We start from the raw sequence: 20,479 nt of genomic DNA, 5'->3' as shown, positions 1-20,479 counted from the left end.
CCGGCTGGACCAACTAGAAACATTTTATCCACTTATCTCTCTCATTTGTTTATTTCTCCCTTTCTAGTTTAAATCATGATTGTCTTCATTCATATGTCTTGAAAATATAATTAAATGACATGCACATAATCCATATGTGAACTTTTGACGATGTTGGTTACATTAAAGCTCTTATACTGGACAGAAAAGTGATCTGCTTCCTGTCTACAGATTCCCAGTTTCCCATTGAAATATCCGCAGTCAAGAGGGACCATGACTTTCTCGACAAAGACCTCGTGGAACCTCTTTGCCGGTAAGTTTCTAAATGTCTAAATTATCTCTTGAGAGTCTTGCAGTCTGAGGAAGGAATCTGATACAGCGTCTTTTACTTGAAATGACAGCTGTGGAAATCAAAGACCTTACTGTCAATCACTCGTGCTCAGTGTTAAGCAATATGGCACCTTTAAGGACAACATTTACTTTCTTATTTAAAGGCGGGTCACTTCACCTATGGAAAGATGAATGTGTATTTAAAATGGGTAATTTATGTAGACGAAATGTGAATTTGGAGCTTTCTAGACTGAGAAAAGCCAGAAAATGTATTTTTGGCTTATGTGGATGAAAGACAACAACTCCCAGAATGCACTTGCTTCGCTGCCCTAGGAGGCCACGCCTACCGGTAACAGAGCGCAGTAGTTAAACAACAAGTCTAGGCTACTAGTGAGTCTCCGTGCCCGAAAATGTGTTTTGAGATCACCCAAAATGTCCGGGATTTGGCTTTTGTGTTCTACAGTCGCCATTCATTATGTTTCCTGTGGTGAGCGGGACGGCCGCGGGAGAACGGCGCGAGGCCGGTGGCGTGATTACGATAACCGACACCTGTGAGACGCACCGCTCTCGTATCTCTCACGGAGGAGCGGGAATTTTCTCAGCGATGTTAAAACGCACATCAACCGATCACTTGTTTAGCGTTCATGTAAACACGACATTCAGATTCACCAATCGGAACGAATTCAGTTAGATTGAAACAAAAGCTGTGCATGTAAACAGTGAAAAATCAAAAGCTGAATCCCGGACATCGACGGCCGGACATGTCCGGGAAAAAGAGGATGGTAACCCCGACTACTCAGCTTTCTCCACAGAACAAGAGCCTGCTAGCTTAGCTTCCAAAACAAGATGGCCAACAGTATGTGTTCATTCTGTGAGTGAGATCGCCCTCTATGGGCGGGTTGAGGACATGCGGGACAAACCCGACTACTAAGCCTCTGGACAAAACATCCTCCAAAGACGCAAAATGATGATTTTTGGGTCATCAGAGGATTTTTTCCAGACAAAAAATACATAAATCTCTCGTCTCAGGGGGATATGAAAGTGGATGAAAAGGTTTCCTCCTAATACAAAGCTTAATGCTAAATCCTGAAGTATCCTTTTAATGTTGCTGGTCTTATTGTGCACAATGATGTAGTAGCTTTCTCTGCCACTGCCACATGTTTCCCCAAAAGTCCTTTTTATGAGCAATGCTAAGCATAAGGCCAGTCCCCAACCAGACGAAACACTATTATCGCCCCCCATTCTGCATGTACAAGTGCGAGAAAGCTTGGCGGTGCTGTCCCGGTGGCGACCTCACCTCTGTAGCTGTCTGACCCATGTCCTCCATAAAGTCTGTCCCCTTCCCCGCCGCTTTGATCCCTAACGCAGCCCCCGTGGAGCCCGCTCTGATGTCCCTCTCAAAGCCCTGAGGGAGAGCATGGGGGTGTAGAGGGATAGGCCACTAACAGATGGTTGTGTGTGTTTTCATGAAAAGAGGCCCGGGGTTTGAGTCGTTGAGGGTTTCTAGCAGGTTGTGTCTAATGCCACTAATGACAGCGTTAGGGAGATCTGACAGCTTTACTGTCAGAGAATACACACACCACTCCTAAGGACAGTGTGTGCTGGAATGATAATGGTTTCATTATCACGCCACAGACACGATATTTACGCATATTTATGTGGCCATCTGGGTGCTTAATTAGGGAATCTTGATTGGAAAGTTTCAGCTGATTAACCGCGCCGATGTCATGACGGAACATTTTAGCGTGTCAAAAACAACAAGTCTGGTTTTATAGGTGAAATAATAGCTTGTTTGTGTCTGGAATGGGTATAAAGTGAGGGGTCTTATGGAGAGTGAAGAAGATTGTGTCTGTGTGTGTAAAAAGGGGTGGAGGAAAACTCTTCAGGGGTGAAGATCAGTCAGATGAGAACGTTAAAGGGCGCTTTAGGGTTAGATCAAAGAGGAGGTGGACGAGAAGGTGGATTGCCCACTCTCTCGCTCTTTATCCTTCTGTTTTTCCTTCTGCAGCCCCATCAGAGTCTCATTCATTCATGGCCATGTCTTGAAAGAGATTAGAACCTACGGCTGCCAAGCTGTCCCGTCACTCTTTCCGGCAGCCAATCAGGACGCAGATAGCGAGAGTTTCTTGAAATCTATACCTGCACGTAGAGAGGTTAGACGAGTGTAGGGTCTACAGTGGATTGTCTCTCTCTCTCTCTCTCTGTGGCTGTATGGTTTCTTTGTGGTGGAGATGAGAGTGACGGATGCACCAGTGACTGTGTCTTCTCTCTTCCAGTCGACTCAACACTCTGAACAAGTGTGCCTCCATGAAACTGGACGTGAGCCTCCCCAAGAAGAAAGTAAGTGGCTGTTTAATCGATTCTTTTTTTACTTCAAAATGGGATTTGGGTAAATCTGTCAAGAAATAGGTCATATTTACAAACAATGAAGATGTATTATTAAAAGTATAAAGCACATGTATAATATATAATGTATATCATGATATACATCTACATTGCCATTCAAAGGTTTGGGGTCAGTAAGATTTTTAATGTTTCACCAAGGCTGTTTATTTGATTGAAATATAATATTACTACAATTTCAAAGCACTGTTTTATACAGAGGCGTATTGCATTCACTTGAAGAATAAAATCTACTCTGTTTTTCTGAATTAACGAGTTGATTATCTCAGAATTAAAAGATAATATTTCATGGAAAAAAAGTTTTTGCTCTGTTTTTCTGAATTAACGAGTTAATTATCTCAAAAACTCAAAAGATTTTGTAATTCTGAGATAATTAACTCGTTAATTCAGAAAAACAGAGCAAAAACTTTTTTCCCATGAAAAATTATCTTGTAATTCTGAGATAATTAACTCTTTAATTAATAAAAACAGAGCAAAAACTTTTTTCCCATGAAAAATTATCTTGTAATTCTGAGATAATTAACTCGTTAATTCATAAAAACAGAGCAAAAACTTTTTTCCATGAAAAAATATCTTGTAATTCTGAGATAATTAACTCGTTAATTCAGAAAAACAGAGCAAAAACTTTTTTCACATGAAAAATTATCCTTGTAATTCTGAGATAATCAACTCATTAATTCAGAAAAACAGAGCAAAAACTTTTTTCCCATGAAAAATTATCTTGTAATTCTGAGATAATTAACTCGTTAATTCATAAAAACAGAGCAAAAACTTTTTTCCATGAAAAAATATCTTGTAATTCTGAGATAATTAACTCGTTAATTCAGAAAAACAGAGCAAAAACTTTTTTCACATGAAAAATTATCCTTGTAATTCTGAGATAATCAACTCATTAATTCAGAAAAACAGAGTAGATTTTGTTTCCTCAAGTGAATGCAATACGCTTCCGTACTTTTAATATATTTTAAAGTGTAATTTCTTCAGTGTCACATGATCTTTCAGAAATCATCTAATATGTTGATTTGCATTTCTTCTTATTATTAATTCTGAAAACAGTATTTGTGGACACTGATACATTTTGTCAGGATTCTTTGATGAACAGAAAGTTTATTTGGCAGCATTTATTTAAGCTAAAAATCTTCTGTATTAAATGTAGCCTATTTACTGTCACTTTTGGTGAATTTAATGCATCCTTGCTGCATTTTAATTTCTATAAAATTTCCTTTGAATGGTATTGTATAAATATTGTGAGTTATGAAGATTTTAATCATTACTGTATAACATTATACAATATTATGTCATTAATGTATTACATTATATTGAATACATAAGATTTTTGTGCATTACAGTCATGACAATGAAGGACATTACCCCAAAATTCTCATTAAACATTTTCAAATAATGAAAAAAACATTTCTTCATGAAATGAACCCTTTTATTTTAGAGACAAATGAAAATGAAATATCTGTTCTATTAAATAATCTTTATAAATGCAACGGTTTTACTATTACTATAATGGCTTTGGTTTATGGTGCAAGTATTTATGCGAAATAAAAATCTCTTTAGAGTAAATCTGTCTAGGTTTTTAAAATGGATTATTTGGCTTGTGAACGGCTTATAACAAAGAAGATTATATAAAAAGAGCAGCCGTTCGCAGGCAATAGAATTGATGACGGTTTTAAAGCACAGAAGTGTCAGTTTAATCTTCATTCAAGACTCTTTGACTGTTTACTCAGGGGTCGTATATCAGATTAATTATGACTGTAAGGCTGTGGATCTCATTCAGTAGGTCATTTCTGACGCTTCTGCTTCTTCTGACGTCTCAGGCATGTGAAAGGGGTCTTTGGGTGTTGCTGTCTTTAACACAACCAGATGGTCATTTGATACCTGTTATGTTCATGTCCTCTTGTTTGGATGATATTTGAGAATTCCCCTAACCAGCTAGTGTGACTTTTTTTATATTTTTATAATAGTCTCCTCACATTTTTCAAATACCATGAGCCTCTTTTGACATCATCACTATTATTCAATTTAAATGTATGAGGTCTGTGATATTTTAAATAGGAAGTGGGATGTGAAAGTATGTACAGTGCTAACAGGGTGTCCGAGTCCTTCACAGCTCTTTCTTGTACTGTGAGCAGCTCACATGTCTGGACTTTACTATCTATAAAACATATTGGTTGCATCTGTACAACAAAGCCTTAATATCCATCAATATACAAGGTTTCCGTGGGGTCTTAAAAAGTCTTTAATTTAAGGCCTTAAAAAGTGCCAGATTTTCATCTGAGGTCTTAAATTTGATTTAGTAAGGTCTAAAAAAGATTTTCACCCTCGTTCATTTCCCAAAACTCTGGCGGCAGAAAGTTATTACAAAGTAGCAAAAAAGTATTGAGTCGTAACCATTAGCTTACAAAGCGGAGCTCTAGAGCAGGGGTTCGAACCGGTTCAAACACGGCACTCGCGTGCTAGCATTAAATCGTGCATGGTTGCATAGCAACGACAGACGCAGCGGGAAATTTAATTTTTTTTATTTTTTGGTAATGCGTCGTGTAGGTCTTAAATTTCTGTTTCTTAAAATGTCTTAAAAAGGTCTTAAATTTTACTTTCTGAAACCTGCAGAAACCCTCGTAAATCATCATGTTAATCACACTTAATTTTTTTAAATAACTGAATAAATTACAACTATAAATAAATTAGTCATTTGACTGCAATACAAATAATTGTTAGGAGGTTTTAGATAGCGACACTTGCCTATTTAATCGTCCACTGAATGAGAATTGCAAGTCAGTATTTAGCTACACCACAGAATAATGACTAAATACTGTACAGTTTAGGAGCTGAAATGTTTATGTGAAGCTAAGTCTATTCCTGTGCTTTCTTGTGCCCGCAGAGTGAGGACTCTGATGAGGAGGACCTGCTGGCCATCAGCAATAGATGGACATTTGAGTGGAACAGTCGGCGCTGGTCACGAATGCAAGACATCGATTACCTCTTGGGTAGAGAAGAGGAGGTGGGTGAGCATCTGCGGACCACTGTGAGCAGCGAGAGCATCCTGACGGACCTCAGTGAGCCGGAGATCTGCTCGCTGCACAGTGAAGACTCATTGGCTGCCATGCCTGACTCCGCCTCGCTCACCCCACTGCACTTACCCAGAGAGCTGCCTCATTACAATTCACTTCCTGCCAAGAGCAGGCGACGTGGACGCACACGCGCCAAAGACTTTCTGAGGAGGATGGAGACGCTGGGTCGGACGTGGGGGCCATCGATGGGTCGCTCAGAGCGACGCTCTTTGGTTATTAGCGGCCCAGTTCTGCAAAGCGAGCCACAGGCGCTAAAGACTCTACAATGTGTTCAGATTTTCAACGATGGGCCTCTAAACTCTGAAAACATGCCATCTGCCAACAACTGCCCAAATTCGTTGGCCAGCAGTGAGGCCAGTAGCCAATCGGAGACCAGCGGTAGTACCGGAAGCACGCCGAACACGAAGGGACGTGTCCCGAACTCGTATCCTCCTGGTAAACGTGCAGGTGTCTACCTCGAAGACATTGATGTTCTCGCCGGCGCCCCCCAGAGGAGGAGACCGGTTGAAAAGAGCCGCAAAAATGATTTCCGCTCCTATGACGAGCTATTGGTGCATATCCCGAAAGATCACAAGCCCGGTACCTTCCCTAAAGCGCTGTCGATCGAGAGTCTGACCCCAGCCAGTAAGGGACAAAGAAACTGGAAGGTTCTGGATTCAGAGCCACAGTTGTACAAGTGCAGGAAAGTCCGGCCCGTGACACGCTGCTGTCCGCGGGGAAGCAGAATCAGCGTGTACGACAACGTACCCGGCTCACACCTGTACGCGAGCACGGGCGACTTATTGGACCTTGAAAAGGAGGATATATTCCCACATTTAGATGACATACTGCAGCATGTGAATGGCTTACAGCAGATCGTGGACCATTGGTCCAAAAACGTCCTGCCAGAGAGTGAAGGGGAGGGGGAGGGCAGCAGGGGGCGGGACCAGAGGGTTGTTGACGGCCAATCTTCCAGTCAGATCACGCTGGACTTTGAGGGGACCTCGGTCGAAGGCCTGACCACGCCGAGCGATGCCAACAGGGACGGGGTTTCGTTAAATGGCACGGACACCTCCAGCACCAGAGAGAGGAGGGACTCGGGGGTGGGAGCTTCTCTCACACGCCCACAGTAAGACTTCAGGATGGATATACTTAGAGACTTCACACCAGCTTGTAAGCTTTAGATATCCATACTAGAGCCCGACCGATAAAGGATTTTGAAGGCCGATACCGATACAAATATTTTTGGGTTTTAAAATCCGATATTCCGATATATCGGCCGATATTTTTTTCTCATTAAATATTGTTGGATTTCACACACATTTAAAAGAAAAGCTAACTTTTCTGCACAAGATACGTTTGATACTTTTTCTCTATGTCTGAATGTTCACTCCTCGCAAGTATAACTTACATTTTACAATGCAGGGACTAACTAGAGATATGCTAGTTATAAATATAGTAATCATTACTGTATTTAGGCAGAAAAAGTTCATTGTGGTTTCCAAGCTCATTAATGTTAACATTAGCGGTCTTCCACTGATGATAGTGGCATTAGCTAGCTTTGTGGTTAGATAGTCTATGATGAACCATAATTTAGCAATAGATAACATCATACTGCAAATTGTAAAACATACATTTTCAATAAAACAGGCCAAGGAGAGATGATTGAAGCATTAAATATTCATATAAATATTCACTGCCGATACCGATATTTTGGAAAAGGCTCTAATCCATACAGCGTCTCTTTTATTAATATATATCCGCAGGCAGATATAGATGAAAAATTGCTTGAACACTGTTAATTGAAATGCATGATACAAAATCGTGTGACTGCCCCTTAACAATTTTTTGTTGGGATTTGGTGTGTAAGAACAGAAAATATTTTTGTTATTGCAGTTGTTATTTTTGTTTATACTTTAAAGAGCAGCATTAAGTTATCTTTACATTATGCAATGTTCATGAATATTTATGCTTTTGTTGTATTTCTAGCCTTAGATGGCCAAGCTTCAGGATGTCAAACCTCCTCAGCCAATCAGGAATCTCGCTTCAGATATCTAGCCAATCAGTTGGCCAGCTTAGCTTGCTGCAGAAATTCTCTTTATTGCGTCTCACTGCTGTGATGGAAAAATACTCCATGTCCAACAAGCACGGGTGGACTTGGTGAGTTGCCTACAAACAAATTTGGGAATGATCATTAGGATCATTCTAAAAAAAAAAAAGTACAATGAGTAAGAATGTGACATCAAGGATTCAGCATCATAGCGTACACTACCATTTATGGCATCCTGGCCAAATTTTCCCATTGAATCATCCCCATACACACTGATTGGCTTCATCACTCAGTTAGCTGGTGTGTGGTGTGTGTTCTGGTGCACTATGGCTGCTGTCGCATCATCCAGGTGATGCTGCTTCACATTGATGGTGTTTGAGGAGATTCCCCCTTCCATATGTACATAGAAAAGCGCTTTATAAATGTAACAAATTATTATTATTTAAAAGTTGGGGGTTGGTGATTTTTATTTTTTTATTATTTGAATATTTATGCCCACCAAGGCTAAATTTATTTGTTCAGAAATAAGTAAAACCAGTAATTGTAATATATTTTAAAATGTATTTTATTCCAGTGATCTCAAAGCTGTATATTCAGCATTGATGTTGATGTTTGATGCTCAAGAAACATTTCTTAGTACTATCAATGCTGAAAACAGTTGTTCTGCTTACTATTTTTGTGGAAACTGATGCATTTTTCAGGATTTTTTTCTTTGACTAATAGAAAGTTCAAAAGAAAAATGAGAAAAACTAAACCTTGCTGAATACAAGTATTAAGTCCTTTAAAAAAATTACTGACCCCAAACTTTTGAATGGAAGTTTACGTACAGTACATAAGTCAAGGGTGTTTTAAAGCAACAAGATAAGTCAGACTTGGAAAGTCCCTGTGGGTGTCGTTGGGGTTTTCTACTTATCAGTTATTTGCTCTTATTGAATGACACTCAGATCAAAGTGTTTCCTCAGTCAAGTGAATCATGTGTTAAAACTCCAGAGCTTATCCAGTAAATCACAGTTCTGCACTCTTCCATTCGCATGATATATCACGACTCCTAGACACACAGACAGACTGTACCTTTATATACTGTACATACATATGGACATAAACTGATCTCCTCTTCTTAATACTGTGCATATATATATATATATATATGTTCTTAGGTCAGTGCCAAAATTTATGAAGAGAATGAAGGGACCAGACTACAAGGATAAGGTGGTTTTCGGCGTTCCTCTGATTGTCCACGTCCAGCGGTACGGACACCCTTTGCCCTTAAGCTTACAGCTCGCCCTGCGCTATTTAAGGAGCCAGTGTTTGGACCAGGTACCTGATTTCATTCATATTTGCAAGATTGATTATACGGTTCAGTCTAATTTAGGTCACAGTCAAAAGCTACATTCAGACTGTCAGTCCAAATCCGATTTGTGTGCATTTAAGATTGAAATCCGGATCAGATTTAGCAATTGTGAACGGCCAAAAATCACATGAAATGTTGAATAGTTTAGAGCTACATTCATATGTGGTAAAAAAATGCAATTCTGGAAATCCGTTTCAGTTTGACTGCTCTGATCGGATTTAACATCAGACGTTGTTATAGGAACATCGCTGCACAAACAGGGTTGTGGTGTTGCTATCATTGCCATAGAAACCAATGCAGATATTACGGAAAATGAAAGAGCGGCATGGACACACAAATCAGATCTGAACAGGTGTGATACACCATGTGGACATCAATAATTTTAAGATCTGTTTACAATCACATACACAAATAATTGGATTTGGACTGATTGTGTGATATTTGCAAAATAAATAAAAAATCTTGATGGTCTTGATAGTCCAGTCACTGCTGTGTTTCTAAAGATAGAAAAGCCAAAGTTTACAAATCAAAGTCTTTGTTTTTCTTGCCTGTATGTTAATGTCTTAGTAATCCGACATCAAATGAGATGTATTTGCTTCATTATTCTGAAATCATTATTGCTGTCGCTCATATTTTGGGTTAGGGTTTTGAACAAACGTTTTTGCAACAGTCATGAACGATACCTCAAATTGTGCGGTTTGTTAATGTTTTTTTTTCCCCAAATAATCAGACATACGATTTTCATCTGGTGGACGAAAAAAAAAGACTGAAAAAAGCCCATAAATTTACAGCGATAAAGACGAAGAACACAACACGCGGATTATGGAGTCAGACACAAACTAGTGCTGCAAACTGATGATTTGCTCTGAGAAAAGACCCGTTTTAAAAAAATAAGATTTACCCGGTGACCTCAACCCATGCCTTGCTCTGATTGGCTGTAGCTCATGACATCACGTGAGGTTGAGTCGTGCGACAGCTCTGGATATCTAGCATGCTAGATATTTTTCTGGGCTCGGCGAGGCGTCTGTGAGCGTCTTTGATGCGTTGTAGCTCTTTCACACTAACAGATTGGCGAGCGTTCATCGCCCAATAATCCCCCGCGATTTGCACACGATAACACCCTGACCTGCTGGCGAGCTCAACGATTTGCAAATCGGGCTTAAAATGATAAAATGATTAAGCCCGTTAGCAACCACCCACAACACCCTAGCCTTACAAGCACCCCTCACATTTTCTTTATAAAAAGTACCATTATTTGCTTTCCCTGTGCTTCAGGTGGGACTTTTCCGCAAATCTGGAGTGAAGTCTCGTATTCAGGCTCTCAGGCAAATGTGCGAAACCTCCCCAGAAAATGTGAACTACGAGGATCAGTCCGCGTATGACGTGGCGGACATGGTCAAACAGTTCTTCAGAGACCTTCCCGAGCCTCTCCTCACGAGCAAAATGGGCGAGACCATCCTCCACATATACCAGTGTAAGCACTTCCTGTCTGATACCGGCTCATGTGCACAAATGCCACATGCAGTACTTTCAACACTCTTTGTGCTTTCATGCTACCCAGATGTCCCTAAAGAACAACGCTTACAGGCCGTGCAGGCAGCTATCATGCTAATGGCCGACGAAAACCGTGATGTCCTGCAGACGCTGCTGTGCTTCCTAAATGATGTCACTTCCTCTGTTGAGGAGAACCAGATGACCCCCATGAACCTGGCAGTGTGCCTCGCTCCTTCTCTCTTCCACCTCAACATCATGAAGAATGATAACCTGTCGCCGAGGTAGTTCTGTTCACATGCGCTCTACTTAGAGAGGGTGAAACTTGGGTTTCGTTATTCTATAGGAGCTATGCGATGATGATGTGTGTGCTTTGTCATTAGGACTCCATGGCCCTGAGGTATCGTGAGAAGGCGTGAAGGGTTTTATTAACTCAATGTACAAACAACTCCCACATCATTGTGTCGAGTAATGCTCCCTAATAAACACACTTCCCTGAGGGCCAGAGACAGGAGGAGGTGTGGAGGGCGTTTTAAAAGAGAGATGGGTAGTTTAGCTTTACCTCAGACTCACCCAGACTGGGCGAAGGGGGATGGGGGTGTTAGGAGACTTCTTCATAATGTATAAAGTGTACTTAAATGTCCTTGTTACACGTTTCATGGATTTACTATAGTAATAACTATGAATTAGACATAATTACATACTTTTACAAGTAGCCCCAAACCAAACCCTAAGCCTACACTATAGTAAGTGCATGTAGTTCATTAAAGGGATAGTTCACTTTGAAATTAATTTTTGGTATGTTTTAGCATGTCTTTGTTTCCGCAGTAGTTTAAATTTTGATATTTTTAGGTCAAACCGTTTGTGTCTGTCAGTCATATAATGGAGGTCTATGGTCACCACCTCAAAGAGCATGCACAGAGAAGTCCAAATTACAGTGATGTGAATATTTGGACACCCATGCTAAAGTTGCCTAAAAAGAGGAATAAAAAAATCATATTTTGGATATTGATCTTAATGCCTTAATTAGAAAAATGAGGAAAACTCCAACCTTTAAGGACACAATTTTTTTTTTGTTAATGAATAATGTATGTATAAATAAATGTTTTTCCTTAAAATACAGGGTGCATAAGTCAGGACAGCCCTATGTTAAATTCCCATAGAGTCAGGCAGATTTTTATTTTTAAAAGCCAGTTATTTCATGGATCCAGGATAATATGCATCCTGATAAAGTTCCCTTGGCCTTTGGAATAAAAATATCCCCACATCATCACACACCTTCACACATAAATATAAGTACACATTGATGGCCTAAAACACGAAAAGAGCGGTTTGTGTGAGAAAACGAACAGTATTTATATCGTTTTACCTATTGTAACCACTTGGACGTGGCTGTGGTTAAATCTATATAAATACTGTTCGTTTTCTCTCACAAACCGCTCGTTTCGTGTCTTAGGCCATCAATGTGTACTTACATTTACGAGTCATTAAATCATGTTTAATTTGGACTTCTCTGTGCATGCTCTTTGAGATGGTGACCATAGACCTCCATTATATGACTGATAGACACAAACAGTTTGACCTAAAATATCAAAATTGAAACTACTGCATAAACAAAGACACCTAGATCTTGGATGCCCTTGAGGTAAGCTAAAACATACCAAAAATTAATTTCAAAGTGAACTATCCCTTTAATATTACTCAGTGCTTAAATGTATAATTACACTGTAACAGGGACACATCAAAATAAAGTGTAACTGATGTTTTTCATTGGTTTAATCGTTTGTTTTATATGCTTACAGCCACAAATATTGTGAAAATATAATGGATCACATGGAAGCTCAAGCACATGATGTCTTTTATTGCATTCAGGTCTATTCAGAGGAAGTACGCCACTGGGCGGCCAGACCAAAAGGACCTGAATGAGAACCTTGCGGCCACTCAGGGGCTTTCGCACATGATTGCTGAGTGCAATCAGCTGTTTGAGGTACGAGACACATGTTCTGTCATGTTTGCAATGAGAAGTTGTACGGTACATAAAATTGTGTACAGAACAAGTACAAAATGTTTATACATTACAGCTTGCTTATAAGTTTGGGATCAGTACAAGTTTTTTTAAAATTTTTATTATTATTAAATAAATTTATTAGGGCTGTGCAAAAATTAATTGCAATTAATTGCATCCAAAATAAAAGTGTGTTTACATAATATATTTGTGTGTGCTGTATATAATTATTTTGCATATATAATTACCTATGCATGCATGTATATATTTAAGAATTATTTGCGCTTAAATTCTGTATATATATATAAATACTCAATCTATATTATATAAATATAAATATTTTATATATGAATAACACATTTTCTTAAATATATACATGCATGTGTGTGTATTTATATAATATATATACAAAATAATTATATACAGCACACACAAATATATTATGTAAACACAGACTTTTATTTTGGATGCGATTAATCGCAATTAATTTTTGCACAGCCCTAAAATGTATACTTTTATTCAAGGATGCATTAAATTTGTTTAAAATGGACAGTAAAAACTGTTCTTTTGAACTTTCTTTTCATCGAATGTTGAAATAAAAGCTGAAAATTCAGCTTTCTCATCACAGAAATAAATTATATTTTTAAATAGATTAAAATAGAAACCGGTTATTTTAAATTGTAATATTATTTCAAGATTTTCTACTGTATTTTTGATCAAATAAATGCAGCCTTGGTGAGTATAAGAGACTTTCAAAAACATAAAAAAAAAATACTGATCTCTATTTAAAAAAAATGTTAATGTTGGAGGACAAAAGGAGACACTTCTTTTGAAATATTTTTTTTCTTTTAATGTGGTTTGTGCAGATTCCTCAGGAGATGCTCTCTCAGTCCAGGAACTCGTACATGGAAGCTGAGCTGCTGGCGCCCTCTTTGGACGAGCTCTGTAAAAAACAGTCACAACAAGACGAGGAAGAGGAAGAAGAGGAAGAAAGTACATATCACTCTTATCTGGAGAGCCTGATACAGAATTTGATGAAAGAGGCCAAAGACAAGACCAAAGGCTGGGTGGCCAGATCAAATATTGACAATACTGAGCTATCATTCAAAAAGGTAAGAACACATTTTATTCATTCATTCATGTTGCATAGTCTCAGGCCTGGCTTAGCCGCTCCATGATAATGGCTGATTATGTGACTGAGCGCTCATGCAGGGTTTTTTTTTACTTTTGTAATAGTACCCTGTAATAGTTCCATAAAAATGCTATAAATTAAAAAATTTAAATATTTAAATATATTTATTAAATTCTCTCTTTAAAATATTGATTACATTTTAGTGAATGAAGAACATCGGATCAACTTTATTTGGACAAATAATGTGAATACTGAAATTATAGACTGATACATGACATGGGAACTTGATGCATGGTACATCCTATCCAATACAAAAACCAAAAGCCTATAACATAATTAAAAGTCTGAGGTGAAGTGTGTTGTCTGGCGCAGGTGGGAGACGGGACCCCGTTGAGACGCTGGCGTGTTTCTGCAGAGGTGGAGGCTCCTCCATCAGTGGTGCTGAACCGAATACTGCGAGAGCGCCACCTGTGGGACAGTAACCTGCTGCAGTGGAAGGTTCTGGAAACTCTGGACAAGCAGACAGAAGTGTACCAGTATGAGCTGAACAGCATGGCTCCTCACCCCAGCAGAGACTTTGTGGTGCTCAGGTGAGTACAAAAACATCATCTGATCCTGCTCATGTGATCTAAATCCTCATTTTTTTTAAAGGGATACTCCACCTTTTTGGAATTAGGCTCATTTTACAACTCCCCCAGAGTTTTTGAAGCCATTCAGCCGATCTCCGGTTCTGGTGGTACCACATTTAGCATAGCTTAGCATACATCATTGAAGTGGACAAGACCATTAGCATTAGCATAGGAACTATACTCTCATTCCTGCGTAATAATCAAGAAACTTTACTGCCGTACCATGAAAATAGTAGGGATGCACCGAAATGAAAATTCTTGGCCGAAACCGAAAACCGAAAAAGAGGAAACCAAGGCCGAAAACCGAAACACCGAAAGAAATTATGCCAATTATTAGTATCATTGCATTTATGGCTATGACTGTGTACAAACTTTACTAAAATCATTAATTAATATAACATTTTCAAAGAATAAATCAATTACAAATATTTATTTTTTATATATATTATATTTATTCAGAAGAGTCAAGTTTTAAATAGGAAAAATATCGAAACACTTTGGTCTTTTTTTTTGAGAAATGCTAATGGTCTTGTCCACTTCAATGATGTATGCTAAGCTATGCTAAAAATGGTACCGCCAGAACCGGAGATCGGCTAAATGGATTCAAAAACGGTAAAACTCAACACTTTAACTCTGGGGGAGTTGTAAAACGAGCCTATTTCCCAAAAAAAGTGGAGTATCCCTTTAACGTATGTGTATTTATAGCAGTAGCACTATACTTTATATTATAGTATCCTACTCTGACTGCCGTTATCAACCTCTCTCTATTTTTTCCCTCTTTTTGAAAGTCGTGAAAACACTATCAGGGAGTTTTTCTTGTTATTTGAGCAAATGGGAACACACAGATGTAATCTCTCATTCACCGCTATATAAGTTTACCCAACTATGACGACATCCGCTTCTGAGAAACCCGGAAATGTGAAAAGGGTTGTTTACTGTTAGATACGTGTGATCCCATTATCAATTGTCTAAATACGAATTACTGATTAAAGCTGTATTAAAGCTTCATTTGAGCATCTGCAGCGAGAGCTTCTTGTGCGTCATTCGGTGCATGTGATTCTCAGAACGCTGAGGTCGTAAAAAGATCTAGCATTGAACGGCTGAACATTCATGGAGTATTACTGAAAGAGACTCACAGAGCACACTTCTGTTACTTCAACATAAAATGCAAATCAGACCAGCCAGGTCATGCCCTGAATATCACTGTAAGATTACAGTTTAACATCATTTGACGAATACGCAGCTGTGAGGTGCAAACCGTAATCTGATCGGAGCAATATATTGCATGTTATTTGAGAATTAATCAAATTTGCATTTGGCAGATTACATCTCTAGTGTCGGGAATGTCACTATCAAGAGTGATTTATATTGGTGTTTTCTTTTCTGTTTAGGACGTGGAGGACAGATATGCCAAAAGGAGTGTGTGTACTGGTGTCACTGTCGATCGACCACGAGGAAAGCCCACAGCTGGCCGGAGTGAGAGGGGTCGTTCTGGAATCACAGTATCTGCTTGAACCGTGTGGATCTGGCAAGTCCAGACTCACACACATATGCAGAGTTGATCTGAAGTAAGTGCATTGAAGACACGAGCGTTCATATGTTCGGGGTCAGAAAGATGAATGAATAGAGTTATTCATATTTTATCAAATAAATGCTGTTCTTTTGAACTTTCTATTCATCAAAGAATCTTTCAATAATGTATCAGGGTTTTCACAAAATATTATTCAAAAATTTTAACTGTTTTCAACATTGATAATAATAACTAATGTCCTAATGGGCATATTACATTGATTTCTGAAGGATCATGGATCCTGAAAATCCAGCTTTGCCATCACAGGAATAAATTACACTTAAAAATATATTGTATAATGATATTTTTTATGTTGCAGCCTTTCATTAATACATATATATATATATATATAGTGAAAGGCTGCAACTCAAAAAGTTTAAATGATATTTATAATAAAATTATATATATATATATATATATATATATATATATATATATATATATATATATTTGGGCTGTCAAACGATTAATCGCATCCAAAATAAAAGTCTGTGTTTATACAATATATGTGGGTGCACTGTGTATAATTATATATATATATATATATATAAATATAAATATACACACACACACGTGCATGTATATTTAAGAAAAACATAAAATATTTATATATAATATGATATATAAATCTATATACAGTATATACATGAAAATATTTCTTATATATACAAGCATGTGTGTATATTTATATATATATAATAATTATACACAGTACACACATATATTATGTAAACACAAACTTTTATTATGGATGCGATTAATCGTTTGAGAGCCCTAATATATACATATATAACACATGTGATTTGTTCTTTAATAAAACAGACATGGTTGTAATTGTCTTTAAATTGTTTGTTTTATTTAACTTGTTCATTAGAAATTCTACTTTCTCAAAGCATGTAATGAATGCTGTAAATCTCTTAATTGTCCTGAAACACTAAATGCTGTATATTTGCTTGCTGTTCCAGAGGAAAGTCTCCAGAGTGGTACAACAAAGCTTTCGGCCATCTCTGTGCTAGCGAGACCGCTCGCATCCGCAACTCCTTCCAGGTTTTGGATCCCGAGGGTCCAGAGACCAAAATCTGAGCCGGGCTACGTGGAGAGAGGCGTGAGGGACGAACTTAGAGAGATTCACAACAGAAGACAAGAGCAAATGGAAGTGTTATTTGTGTTTCTAGCCCCCCCTAAACAACAACAAACTGCCATGTCCTGTTGGTTTAATAGACTGTGGATCATTGGGATTGGTTTTAGAGTGTTTTACCCCTTATAGGGCATTTAATTTAGTCCGTTTATTTCATATAAATGTATGCAGCTGTTCAAAACTGCCCCTTTTGAAATGGCATTTGTTGTGTGTTTTGGGGCATGTGATTAGAGAAGAGAAAAGATGGACAGAGAGAGTGACAGAGACAGACTCCAGTGTAGCCATAAAGCCATGCCTATAAAAAAAAAGTCATAATGCTGCTTCCTGTTGTCCAGTCTTTACCACAGCAGACAGCTTTAACTAGCACCTTCAGAGCTTCGCTTACAACAAACAGATGTGGATGACAAATCAAAACACAGCAGGTCTGTTTTAGTTTTACCAAGCACTTCAAATTTAGGTACCTTACATTATATAAAACTCTGTATTTAGGTGTTTTATCCTCATTTGAATGAAGCTAGTGTTACAGTGACTACATTTTGAGCTAAGATTGTACCCTGGTGACGTATTGTTGTGAAGTAAGCCCATATTTCTAAAGTTCTGTTGAATAATGTTTTTTATCGTTACTTAAGTCTTTGATTTCATTCACTGTTAAGCAATAATGCATTATCATGATAGATGCACTAGTAATGTGCTCTTCTGACAATGCAATAAAATCAAACAAAGTTGTAAATAATATAGGCAATGCTAATGATTGTTGCAATTACGGTATGGATTATTATTATTATTGCTGTCATATTTTGTTATATGTTGCTGTGTCACACTCTACAATGTCTGGGACATGAATTCATTTCACTGCTTCTGAGAAGCATGTCTATTTTATTCACAAAGCTGTACATTTGTGTGTGTTTATGTATAAATGTGTAGATACAATTCCGGTTGTAAATTTTGTACAAAAATGAGGCTTATTGGCAGGTTTATCTGCATTTATGCTCAGTTATTTTCCTCATCGTATCAATATTTTGCTTGAAATATCATTGCAAGCTGGCTTAATCAGCTGGCTTGTTCAGTGATGTTTTGATGGGAACTGTGTGTTAGGGTTTGACTTGAGCTCAGTGACAGGAGGAGGTGATATGTTGTGGCTCCAAAGGTAGTTTTTGAACAATTAACAGGGTGGGTGAAGTTCCAATCATTTGGAAATGTGAAAAATAAAACCTCAATACATATTTTGTTTGAATTTGGTTTTTTTTTTGTATTCTCTGATTTTTTCCTGCCTTGTTGGTCAGTCCAATAGTCGTGTCCTAAATATAGCGTAACTTTCTCAAAACATTGTAATGTAAATCAACAATGGGATCTAACTCAATCACTTCCAAAGAATCTCACAGGCTGAACATGGTTAACCACTAGAGGGCAGTGTGGATGCACCACAGTCGCATTGGCGTCGTGTATGCAGGTACGTTTGGATACTAACAAACTTGGAAATTTAGAGGTCAACGAACTATTCAAATGTTAGTAACATTGCCAGTAAGTAGTTGTGATTGTGTTTTCTCTTGGGTCTGCAGAACCCGAGAGAGTCTCAAGGGAACTATTGATCCACGCCATTTGAATAACACGTCTACACAGAATTATGGAAGACCGAGGACACTCACTGCGGGCCATACATCATCATTAGGGAGCAAAAAGGTAGTGGCGTGTCTTTATACAAAAGAAGGTCAGATTTCATAAACATTGTCGACCAGCTATTCCTTCAGAGTGATTTCAGGTGGTCCGGGCTTATTAAGTTTCTCAACTTAAATTTGATTGGACTAAGAACTGTAAGTATGCTACTTGTCTACTAACTACGTAGTACAATCAAGTAAAATGTCCAAGTACGCAGTTTTTATAAGACACGGTAGCTGAGGTAAAGCTTAAAATGTAGAAAACGACACAACTGTGAAAATAACTTGTTGTTCCTCGTGTTTTATTTGTACGTTTAACAATATCTATACACATGACGTCATCGTCAAGGAACACATCTTTTTTTATCGCTTTTTTTAAATAAAAATAATTAACACTTTTATTCAGCGATGAAACGTTAAAAATGTGTGCGAAAAGACATTTACGAAAATGTACCACGGTTTTGCTACAAATAAAAAAAAAAACATAATTATTATAGTTAACGTTAATCCATGGTAACTACAAATTAACCAATGTTTTGCTACACTAACCACAGATTAACCATGGTATTTTTATTTTTTTTTAATAAAACTATGGTTATACAAATGGTACTCAATCTGCCAACAAACTGTGGTTAACTACACTTTTACTATAATAAAACCATGTTAATTTTTGTGTATTTAGTGGTCCTTTCAAAAGACATACTTTTCTAAATATTTTGAGTGAAATTGGATTAAATATTTGATAAAATGTCCATTAAATTAGAGCATTTTTGCGAAAGTCGCGCTTGTCATCATTAATTTGTATAATATCAGACATCCCCCACCCTGCTTTCCATGTCTGCATTTTAAAATCCCATATGAATCAACGGCATGATACAGCACTGATGGTGACCATATCATTTTATGACACCTTCATGCTGTCCAGACTTGTTTTTTTTAGTTAACATCTGACTAAATCTATCAGTGTTTCAAAGATTCAGTGCAGATATGCACACCGCCTCAGAGGAAGCCTGGCAGATTGAATTCCAAAAAACAAAAAGCAATCACTTTCTATAGCTCGGACAAATCCTAGCACAGCAATAAGGTCATTAATAAATAAAATATCAAATACGTGAATTATTGATGATTGTGTTTGAGTGTGTGTGTGTGTGTGTGTGAGAGAGAGAGACAGAGAGATGGGTGTTTTTGCTCTTTGGAGAGGATAATGTCTGGTTTGGCCTTTCAACAAAGCAAAACGTGCAAAACATTCCATAAACAGATCTATAGCTTCAATCAGATGCCTTGATTAGACATAATTCTTCTGGGAATAATTCAGGCCAGCAATTAACAATATGGAGCTACAACCCTCAGCTAATTACTGTCTTTCTATCAGACTCCTTTGGAGGAGGATTTTTTTTAAAGAGAGAGAACCTTCCAGAGACATGACCTGACTCACTTCCCCTCCTGTCCTGTTTATTTCTGCTTCTCATGCTTTTAGAGTTGACAGAGTGTCAATTTGGTTGCTGTATATGGTCCTAATGTAGATGTAAATGCAGAGAGAGAGAATCAAAGATGCATACACCAAGAGAAAAGCCCCTGAAAGACGAAAAAAAGAGAAATTCAGTTGCCTTGGCTACCATTTTGTTCATGTCACTGACTTCCTCACTATCTCCTGGCCCCGCTAGCACTCTCGTCTATCGTCGTTTCT

The 20,479-nt window shown here is 37.9% G+C and overlaps 1 protein-coding gene across 5 annotated transcripts in view; it reads left to right on the top strand.

The window, feature by feature from the left end:
• The window catches only part of stard13a (StAR related lipid transfer domain containing 13a), a 61,727-nt gene extending 43,367 nt beyond the window's left edge, over positions 1–18,360 (top strand). For all 5 annotated transcript variants that reach the window (XM_089126499.1, XM_089126498.1, XM_089126497.1 and 2 more), the window contains 12 exons: positions 211–292; positions 2,586–2,649; positions 5,603–6,900; positions 7,761–7,931; positions 8,979–9,138; positions 10,448–10,646; positions 10,734–10,947; positions 12,536–12,650; positions 13,535–13,780; positions 14,173–14,390; positions 15,821–15,997; positions 16,965–18,360. In XM_089126499.1, the coding sequence (XP_088982625.1) occupies positions 211–292; positions 2,586–2,649; positions 5,603–6,900; positions 7,761–7,931; positions 8,979–9,138; positions 10,448–10,646; positions 10,734–10,947; positions 12,536–12,650; positions 13,535–13,780; positions 14,173–14,390; positions 15,821–15,997; positions 16,965–17,082 (3,062 nt within the window). In that variant the 3' untranslated portion in view covers positions 17,083–18,360. The remainder of the gene's footprint in view (positions 1–210; positions 293–2,585; positions 2,650–5,602; positions 6,901–7,760; positions 7,932–8,978; positions 9,139–10,447; positions 10,647–10,733; positions 10,948–12,535; positions 12,651–13,534; positions 13,781–14,172; positions 14,391–15,820; positions 15,998–16,964) is intronic.
• Positions 18,361–20,479: the final 2,119 nt, after the last annotated feature.

Source organism: Pimephales promelas, chromosome 23, assembly GCF_988280905.1.
Source record: "Pimephales promelas chromosome 23, fPimPro1.hap1.1, whole genome shotgun sequence".
NCBI classification, from domain to species: domain Eukaryota; kingdom Metazoa; phylum Chordata; class Actinopteri; order Cypriniformes; family Leuciscidae; genus Pimephales; species Pimephales promelas.
The sequence above is the reverse complement of the archived record's forward strand: the minus strand, read 5'-3'. Positions and strand labels throughout refer to the sequence as shown.